Here is a 10,837-nt window from a genome sequence, read left to right on the forward strand (position 1 = left end):
ACGCTTTTGAATGCCGAGGCAGTTGCTCATCCCGACCCTGATCTGATTCAAGCAGCAATGACCACACCCGAGGCTACTTCCTACCTCGTATCGCAACCGCTTACCACCTTTGAGATCCGAAATGCTGTACAACGGTTAAATAATAATCGAGCCCCCGGCGTCTGTGGTATTTCTCCAGAGCTCCTCAAGTACAGGGGTGCAGTGATGATTCTGTCGCTCCAGATAATCTTCTCTGCTGTATGGACGACAGAAAACATACCGAATGACTGGAGTGCTGGCATTATATTGCCGCTCTGGAAAAGTAAGGGTAGCCGTCAAGTCTGCTCCAACTATCGTGGGATCACGCTTCTCTCCATTCCTGGTAAACTCTTCGCCATGTCACTCCTTGACAGGTGTTCCACCGTTTTGCGTAGAAAGAGAAGAGTCCAGCAAGCCGGATTCATGCCCGGCAGGTCGCCGACGGAGCAAATGTGTACTATGCGCCAGTTGATTGAGAAGACGCGAGAGTTCCACCAAAAAGTGTACATCGCGTTTGTGGACTTTAGGGCTGCCTTCGATTCTGCTGATCGCTGTTCACTTTGGCTGATGCTCGGAGCTACGTGTCTACCCAAGAAATATTCCTCACTTTTTGAAAAGCTTTACGATGATATAGAAAGCTTCGCGCAAGTCAATGGAAGACACAGTCCCACATTCGCGGTAAAGACTCGCGTCCGGCAAGGTTGCGCCGCCGTTTCCGAGCTTTTCAACTGCGTCATAGACCATGTTATGGCCAGCACAATGAATTTCCTTCAATTCAGTCATCAGTTCGGAGACTGGGTACTCTCTGATGCTGACTTCACTGACAACATAGCGCTGATTACGAGCACCATCAAAAAGGTCACTAAAGCTCTACTTGTGCTTTAAGAAAAACCCTCAAAAGTCGAACCGAAAATCAACTGGCAGTAAACCAAAGTGAGGATTCTTGAGTTTCCCCTGCCCCGTTTTACTGTAAAGGAACTCAACATACCGAAGCAACCAATTAGATGTGTTCGAAGACTTCACTTACCTGGGATCTATTCTTTCGAATGATGGTTTGATCACAAAAGAGCTTACATCTCGAATTGCCAAGGCTTCAGCACTTGTTGGGAGGCTTAGCAGCATCTGGCGAAAGCCAAACATAAGCCGATTTACCAAAATGCGCCGTCAAGGACGTCAGCACCGTCCTACTGTATGGAGCGGAGACGTGGCCAGCTGCCAAATCTATCCTCAGCGCCGTCGATGTCGCTCAGACGAAAAATCTCGAAGAATTGAAAGACTTCACTGGACTGACTTCGTTAGCAACCAGACTCTCCTATCACGTACGGCTCAAACTCTTTTCTCGACGCAGCTTTCCCAGCGTACTGTTCGGTGGTACGGCCACCTCCTTCGCATGCCACGCGACGCCCCAGCACGGGTCGCATTTGACTTCGACCCCACCCTACCCGGATAGAAACGACACAGAGGACGCCCACACACTAGGTGGAAAGACAAAGCCGATGAATTCCTCGCCCAAGCCCACATCCCGGTGAAAGAATCTGCAAGCCTTGCAAGCGATAGGTCAACCTGGAGGCTCCTTGTCTCGTTGTTCTCTACGCCGAACCCTCGGCAGGAGCCTTAAGTCAAGTAAGTCATGCACTTAAGTGTGAAAATGCCGGAAAATACTTATGTCTTTAGGAGCGGCCAAAATCTATTTCTTATTTTAGCATTTTGTGCCTAGGCATTTCGGAATCACGCAATCCCGCATAGCAAATTTTTGAATTGTCGGATGCATGCGGAAATTTAAGGAATAAATCCAGGGCTGAAAACATATAGCCTGTGTAGGCGTTGCGAAGCTACAGTAGTTACTTTTCTTATTTTTAGGGTTTAGAACATTGCAAGGTTTCAATTTTGAAAAAATATATTTTAGCTTAAATTTAGTATCTCTGTTTCTGTGGATTTGGCTTTTGAAAATACAATTCTGGTAGCATAAAGGTTAAGAATAGTGGCTCTTTAGAGAAAATGTGCTAGAACAAATTTAGGTAAAATTCTACTTTAGCTACTTTTGTCTATCTTGGAAAGGGGTTTGGTTAGGAAAATGAAACTTTCAGGTAGGCCTATGGGTCTACAGGCAAAAGTAGTCTACCTATGTCCTGGGAAGGTATTGTGAAGTACCTACCTCCACTCCTTCTCCCTCTAGAGGGTCCTGACCTTTGATGGCCTTTTAAAAATCTGTGTGTTATAAAAATGAAACCTAGCAAGATAGATCTTCTGCCTAAATAAAGTACAACAAAATTGTTTTCAGTTTCAGAACTTTGCTTCATCCTAATTTATAAGGTTTTAAAGGTATGCAAATACATTTCACAATGTTTGAAAAAAAACATTTACGTTTCTTGAAATTGAACTAACATAACAGGAATTTCATATTCAGAACTAAAGCCAGAGAAAAAGAAACTAAGAATTGAAAATTAAGGTAGCCTAAAATGTTGTTTTGTCAAAATTTCAATAGGAATAGACCTGTCATCTAGGCAAATTTCAGGACCCTCAAGAGGAAGAAGGGGTTGAGGTAGGTAGATTTACATTATCAGATTATCATGTATTCTTCTATTAGGCTATTATTCATGTTTTTAACTCATTTAGCATAGTTTTTTTTGGGTAAATTTGTATGTATTAAAAATAATTTAGTTAGGGAGACAGTGAATACATCACTTGATACCTTTTTTGTTTTATTTCCAAATTCAGTACAGTAATCAGTTCTGTGGCAAGTTCAGTCTTGAGCCCTTAATGAGGCCCAAATATGTAACTTATTGCCTTAACTAGCCTATAGTTCTTAGACTCTGCTGTAAATTTTAAAGATTGTTAAAAACTAATTAGATATAGAATTAAGCTTTTAAACAAGACTTTAAACAATTATCTATGGTGTTTCAATGCCCTTTTAACAAAAAAAAAAAAAAAAAAAAAAACAGAGGAAAAAAGAAAAAGAAATGCATCAGTGCTACCCAATCAAAAATGTAATTATTTTCCTTGTTGTTCAAGGTTATATCAAGGGTCCCCCCCCTAAATTTAAGAAATTCATTTATAGATCTTTAAAACCTTTAGAATTGGGAGTAAGCAAAGGTAGATGGCTCAAAACACTTTTTTGAGCAATTTTGTAAGGTTCCCATCCAACCTCAGCAGTTTTGCTGCTGAGCACTTTCTCATCCAGCCTTTTTTTTACTCTATTCAAAAACAACTGGCTTTTCATCTGATCTCTGCTGGATTAAAAAGACTCTTTTTTTACACCTATAATGCTTTGTTTGTGACGTACTTATATCCTCCTCTCTTTTCTTTGAGGCCTAGAGAGAAGATTAGAGAGAGAGGGATTAAATTACCCATCTCCTTGCTTGATATACTGTTTTGCTGATATAATCCTGAAGACATTGTGCAACATTTCCTATGCAACTTATATTTATAACAACCATCTGAACCTAAACAAATTCTGTCAATTGGTTTAATCTTTTCTCTTTTACCTTCCCTGTATTCAATAGAGCTTATTGCAATTTGTTTTTGCTGTTAAGAGCCAATAAAAAGCCTTTTCTTTCACAGGGAATGCTTTTCATTGGCTGGTAGTAATGAAAATCAAATTAGACCAATTGCAATACACTCTATTGAACACCAATTTTGTTTGGCTTTCAAGATATTTAGGAGTTTCTGATTTTTTGAAGATGCATTATATCCTTTTTCCTAACTTACAAATGCAATTAGGAAATGGATATTTTGAGATCAAAGTTTGTTCTGCAAGGTTTCACTTTTGTAACACAAAGATTGTTAAGTCATCAAAGGCTAGTGCTCTCTAGAGGATAAAGGAATGGAGATAGATGCTTTAAAATGTCTTCCCACAATGTTTCACTGTAAATGTTGCAAATCTTTTCAATATTGAGCATAAAATACTGCCAATTGGATTTATAAACAAAGCAGGGTTAATTCTGTTTTTAGGATCATTATCAGACAGCTGAGAAGCAACTGTGCCATTTGAAAAATCACCAAATCTTCTATCTAAATCAAATTGTCTCTTCCTGTGCTAGTTCATCTCTGAAATTTCCAGATTCAGAAATTTGAAAGACCCAAGTTTGGTTTAGTTCTTGGCTTGCTTGGATTTTGGGGTCTAGGCTAGGATTTGGGGTCTGTAAATCTCAGTGGGTAAAGTCAAAGTTTTAAAGTATATCATTTTACCAATGCTAAATGCCATACTAGAGCAAAATTAAGGGTAAGTTTTTAGTGGTTCCCCTCTCCATAAGAAAATACTACAAAATTCTGGAAACTGTTTTAGCACACTTAAAATACTTATTTACATCTTTCCTAAATATGCTTTTCTTCATTTACCCCCCCCCCTCACAATGAACAACCATATAGCCCAAATCATATGTACTCATTGTACTTTCAATAGGACAACTTTTTTCTTATCAATCAGAGGCAACACTATAGCAATTGCATGTAGTAAAGGCCATATGGCTCCAATGTTTTATTGTTGTTTTTTTTTCCCAGAGGCACTTCATATGGAAGGAGTTGTCATAGAAACTTCAAAGGGGGCTTATTCAATTGGAAATTGAGAGTTCTAGTGCCCTTTTTAATAGTCAAAAGTGATTGGAGGGCAAGTAGCCACCCCACGCCCATCATTCTCCCAAACATATCCAATCAAAATTTTGAGATAGCCATTTTGTTCAGTGTAGTCAATTCTTGATTTCCAGATAGAAAATATGATTTTGAGGAGGACACTCCCCCACAACCCTCAACACAAGTGTTTTAAGTTATGCTCTGGGGGCATGTAAGTTTTTTTATAGAAGGTGTTGTCATTGAAACTTCAAAAGAGGCTCATTCAATTGGAAATTCAAAGGACTAGTGCCTTTTTTAACAGTCAAAAGTGATTGAAGGGCAACTAGCCCCCCCCCCCCGCCCATCAGTCCCCCCCCCACATCCAATCAAAATTTTGAGATAGCCATTTTGTTCAGCGGAGTTGATTTCCAGATAGAAAATATGTTTGAGGAGGACACTCCCTCACAACCCTCAGGGCAAGGGTTTTAAGTTATGCCCTGGGGGGCATATAAGTTTTTTATAGAAGGTATTGTCGTAGAAACTTCAAAAAAGGCTCATTCGAGTGGAAAGACAAAGGGCTAGTTCCCTTTTTAGTAGTCGACAGTGATTAGAGGGCAATTACACACCCTATGCCCATCATTCCCCCAAACACATCCAAGCAAATTTTCGAGACGGCCATTTTGTTTAGCGTAGTTGATGAGATAGCCATTTTGTTCAGCATAGTTGATTTCCAGATAGAAAATATGTTTGAGGAGGACACTCCCTCACAACCCTCAGGGCAAGGGTTTTAAGTTATGCCCTGGGGGGCATATAAGTTTTTTATAGAGGGTATTGTCGTACAAACTTCAAAAAAGGCTCATTTGGTTGGAAATTCAAAGGGCTAGTACCCTTTTTAATAGTTAAAAGCGATTGGAGGGCACCTAGCCCCCCCCCCCCGCCCATCATTCCCCCAAACACCTTCAATCAAAATTTTGAGATAGCCTTTTGTTCAGCATAGTTGATTTCCAGATAGGAAATATGTTTTGAGGAGGACACTCCCCTACAAACCTCAGGACAGGGGTTTTAAGTTATGCCCTGGGGGCATGTAAGATTTTTATAGAAGGCGTTGTTGTAGAAACTTCAAAAAAGGCTCATTCAATTGGAAAATCAAAGTGCTAGCGCCCTTTTTAATAGCCAAAAGTGATTGGAAGGCAACTAACCCCCCTCTCATGCCTAACTTTTCTCCAAATACATCCAATCAAAATTTTGAGATAGCCATTTTATTAAACGTAGTTTTAACTTCTGGAAATTAGGTCTTTGAGGATGACAACTCCCCCACAGCCCTCAAGGCAAGGTTTGTAAGTTATGCCCTGGGGGAATATAAGGTTTTGTATAGACAATGTTGTTGTAGAAACTTCAGAAAGGGCTCATTCGATTGGAAGTTTAAATGGCTAGTTCCCTTTTTAATAGTCAAAAGTGATTCTAAGGCAACTGGCACCCCTTCCATGCCTACCTTTACCCCAACTACATCCAATCAAAATTTTGGTATAGCCATTTTGTTCAACATAGTTGAAAGATATGGAAATTATATGTTTGAGCAGGACACTCACCCCACAGTCTTCAGAGGCAAGGGTTATAAGTTATACCCTGGGGGAATATATGGTTCTTATGGAAGGACTGCTCGTATAAACGTCAGAGAGGGGTCATTTGATTGGAAATTGAAAGTTCTAATTCACTTTTTTACCGTCGAAAGATATTGAAAGGTAACCAGCTCCCCCCCAACCTTTTTTCTAAATGCATCCAATAAAAATTTAAGATAGCTATTCTGTTAAAAATGGTTCAAAGAACATATAACAAAAATTCCGGTGTCAACACTACCCACCAGGGCCTGGAGGCAGGCATTGTAAGTTATGCCCTTGGGGCCTATATGGTTCTTATAGAAGGGATGCTCGTATTAACTTCAAAGAGGGATCATTTGATTGGAAATTGAAAATTCTTTTTCACTTTTTAAGAGTAAATGAGATCAGAGGGCAACTAGCCCCCCCCCTCCACACCCTTTTTCCCGCAAACTCATCCAGTAAGAACTTTGAGACAGCTTTTTTTAAAACAGTTCAATGACCATATAACAAAAACTCAGGGGTCAATACAGCCCCCAAGGGCCCTAGGGCAGGTGTTGGTAAGTTATACTTTGGGGGAATATATGGTTTTTATTGAAGGGATGCTTTTAAAAATTCAGAGATTGCTCATTTGATTGGAAATCGAAAGTTCTAATTAAATTTTCTAGAGTCAAAAGAGATTGGAGGGCAACTAGCCCCCCCCCCACGCCCCCTTTTCCCCAAATGCATCCAATAAAAAGTTTGTGATAACCATTAAGTTAAAAATTGCTCAAAGGTCAGATAACAAAAACTTAGGTGTCCTCACATCCCCCCAGGGCCCATGGGCAGGCATTGTATGTTATGCCTGGGGCATATATTGTTTGTATGAAAGGGATGCTTGTATAAACTTCAGAGAGGGCTCATTTGGATATTGAAAGTTCAAGCTCATTTTTTAATTGTCAAAACAGATCCGAGGGCAGCTATCCCCCCCCCACGCCTTCTTTTTCAAAACTCATCTGTATGTTATGCCTGGGGCATATATTGTTTGTATGAAAGGGATCCTTGTATAAACTTCAGAGAGGGCTCATTTGGATATTGAAAGTTCAAGCTCATTTTTTAATTGTCAAAACAGATCCGAGGGCAGCTATCCCCCCCCCCACGCCTTCTTTTTCAAAACTCATCTGTGTCAACGGAACCCGCTAGGGCCAGGAGGCAGGCGTTATGAGTAATGCTCTAGGGGAATATATAGTTCTTATGGAAGGGATACTTGTTTAAACTTTGGAGGAGGCTCATTTGATTGGAAATTGATAGTTCTTGTTCACTTTTAAGATTCAAAAGAGATCGGAGGACAACTAGACCCCTCCCCCTCCTCCATTCCCTTAATGCATCAGATAAAAATTTGGAGATAGCCATTTTGTTAAAAATAGTTCAAATTTCTGATAACAAAGAACTCTGGTATCAACAAAGCCCCCCAGGGCCCAGGGGTAGGAATTGTAAGTTATGCTCAGGGGGCATATATGGTTGTTATGGAAGGGATGCTCGTATAAACTTCCTAGAGGGCTCATTTGATTGGAAATTGAAAGTGGTAATTCATTTTTTAAGAGACAAAAGTGATTGGAGGGTAGATAGCCTCCCCCCACACTCTTCCCAGCCTAAACAAGACTTAGCAGGTTCCTTATTCATCATGAGCCCTACTCCCTGTCTATGTACTCCATCCTTCCTGCCTGAGTAAACAAATTCTATATCACCTAATTTCATACTTCCTACCCCTGAGATATGAGTTTCTGAAACTCCTAATAAATCCAGTTTGAATCGTCTGAATTCGTCAGTCAAAATGTTAATACGATAGTCATTTTTTAATTTCGTAACATTCCAAGTTCCAATTTTCATGTTCTTTAAATCATTGAAATTATTTTCACCTCAGGAAAAGCAATGATCCTGGATACCAGTGCAGAACGGGGATCACATATCTTCTCAATTCTACACCGAAGTGCTAAAACCAGAACCGGACAGCAAGAAGTCCCTGGGACCTCCATGAATGGAAGCTTTGTGCAATCCTGGGCCCATCTTGGTCACAACATGGTTTTCAGCACTTGGCAATGCTCTTCTATCAACAAGAGTCGAAATCCTGCACAGACAGTCTCAATCCTATTACCTTCGACTCATTATATATTCATGCCTACGAATATTATGCTACTACGGGGAGGCAACCCATTATAGATAAATTAGCTAGGAATAATCTTTGCATAATGTATGATGTTTCACCAAAAGTACCTTTTGTATTTTATGAATCTCGACTGGAACATCATTGGGGATAAGCAAGTTTCGGTTTTTGTCATAAAATCATGGTGTAGGGTAGGGGGGGGGTGCAGGGGAGGGCAGCTGTCCTCCCCTAGAACTTCAAATTTACACTAGATATTAACAAGAACTTTTTGTATGTTGGAATTTTTTATTGGATGTTAACTGGTAGATGGTTGAAAAAGCTGGAAATAAACAGAAATATCCAAATATCATTTCTGATATCAATATTTATGTTTTGATATTCAATATTGATTTTCGGTTCTGATATATTTCATTTCAACTTCTGTCTTTAAGGCACTATATGTCTTGTCAGTTAGTGCAAAGTCTCTTGCTCCAGTCTCCATCAAAATTGGATCTTAAATTCTTCAGTTCCTAATTTTGTTATAATGATAATATAGTGAGCAGGATTTCTTTTCTTGCTCTTCAGCTCAACCAGAATCTAATTGCTAGCCTTGACTTTCTCAATGTCAAATTGGAAGCTGCTGGTAGGGGGCTTGTCTTTAGCATTCATACTGGAGTCTGAACAATTGTTGTATAAAGGCTCATCTATGTTGGAATTTGTCACTCCAGCTCCAGCTGTAACTCTTTTTACAAGAAACTACTTGTAACTGCAAATGTTAATACAACTTGACTGCTACTGTGACTACTTGTAGCTACGACTGTGAGTACAACTTGAGAATGTGAATACAACAACTTGTGACTGCAAGTGCTACTACTGGCAACCATGGCTACCTCTATTAGAACCAGGGCTTCCACTATCCCCGAATTTTCGGGGATTTCCCTGTAAATCTATGTGTTTCCCCGAAAAAAAATTTGATTCCCCGAATCGCCGAAGTTTTCTCTAGAATCACCCAATCATGGTGTCACCTCGAGTGTCTATCCCAAGCAAATATTACTTTACATACCATAATTTTTTACTGCTCTCTTGTTCGTTAATTTTCGTCTCCTGTGTCACTTCGCATAAAAAACAGACTGATACAATTGAAGCATAGACGGTTGTTCATATGTTCACATAAGTATCATTTTTCTGAATTTAGATTAAACCAATTCGAATGCAGAATTCCCAATGCTATAAGATTCTTACATTTACATCATTCGGGGTCAAGACAATCTAGACAGAATTAGTCAAGAATTATACTAGAAGTTGTTCAACTGAACGTTGAGTTGGATTTTGGGTTTTGAAACTGAGCTTGTGAAGGAAAATTGTCTTAAAAAAGTCGAATCATAAGTTTAAATTTTGTTTTCTTTTGCTATTTTTGGTTTTGGACATACTTTATTAATGTTTAATACCTAATGATTGAATGCATGATATATTGAAGGAACTGATCTTTTTGCCAGAAATTTTTGTTTCATTTGGTGGGTAAAAATTAGGTTCTTTTCTTTTTTATCTGAGGATTGTATTTGTCATACCACCTTTTATTCTCAAACGTATTCACCTTCCATTACCCTCACAATTATTATTCAGGTCCCTTCACCCGTGTAATATTTTCAGTGGACGTAATATTTTAAACTGCAGTTTTAGGATCTTTTTACGGTTTTTTAAAGCTGTTAGTTAGGCGAAGGAAATTTTACGCAAAATATATTCTGATCAAATTAGGGATAGCCTAGTAAATTTATTTAGACATCTAGGCACCTAACTTTACAACTTCTAAGGCTTTAACAATTACTAATCCTGTATGAAGGCTAATCCTGAAATAGAAACAAAAGAATCTAAAGAAAATAGGGTATAATTGGATTTCTTCTTAAGAACTATCCCTAAATATAATCTTATTACCGTAAAAATTGCACCATCCCTCTTCCCCGTCCCGTCCCCTTCTAATGAGGCAAAATTTTGATATAGAAAATGTACAAGATCGGGAAGTAGGGGATTTAAAGGGAAGTAACACAAAAATTATTATTCATAAAAAATTTCCATTACATCTTAAAGTAAAAATTCGATTATTAGGCTCATATTGTTTTGTTGTGAAGTTTGATATTATTTTTGGACCTATTTATCACGAGCCGTTGGTTAATAATGCCAAATAATGTTAGTGAGAAGAAAAAGAATAAGTAGCTTGTGTATGATTTGTAGCCTATAGCTACCATGTCCAGACATTAGATGGGCTAATATAAAAATGAGACTGTAATAACTACTATGTTTGGAACATGGACGGCCACAGAGGTGGGGGTTAATCAGTGACAATATAGTAACTATGAGGGAACCAAAAGAAACAAAAGCATATTAAAAGCAAAAAATTTATGTTCCGAGGGGTTATTTTCTGCAGGGAGGTTGGGTATTTTCCGGGGGGCATTTTTAGCGGAGGAGTATTTTATGTGGGTGGTTTTTTTTTGGGGGGGGGGAGGAGGGATGGGAGTATTTTATTATGTTTTTTTTGGGGGGGGGGGGAGAATTTTTC

General features: G+C 39.0%; 1 protein-coding gene across 1 annotated transcript; it reads left to right on the forward strand.

The window, feature by feature from the left end:
• Positions 1 to 441: 441 nt before the first annotated feature.
• On the forward strand, positions 442 to 903 carry LOC148952741 (uncharacterized). Its single transcript, XM_089087766.1, has one exon. It carries the CDS (start codon positions 442 to 444, stop codon positions 901 to 903), a length of 462 nt encoding a protein of 153 aa, XP_088943892.1.
• Positions 904 to 10,837: the final 9,934 nt, after the last annotated feature.

This window comes from Artemia sp. Qi Xiang Cuo, chromosome 4, assembly GCF_049724085.1.
Source record: "Artemia sp. Qi Xiang Cuo chromosome 4, ASM4972408v1, whole genome shotgun sequence".
In the NCBI taxonomy this organism is placed as follows: Eukaryota; Metazoa; Arthropoda; class Branchiopoda; order Anostraca; family Artemiidae; genus Artemia; species Artemia sp. Qi Xiang Cuo.

Excerpts from the sequence above, each read along its gene's own strand:
- LOC148952741 (XM_089087766.1), top strand. The coding sequence starts at position 442 with ATGCCCGGCAGGTCGCCGACGGAGCAAATGTGTACTATGCGCCAGTTG.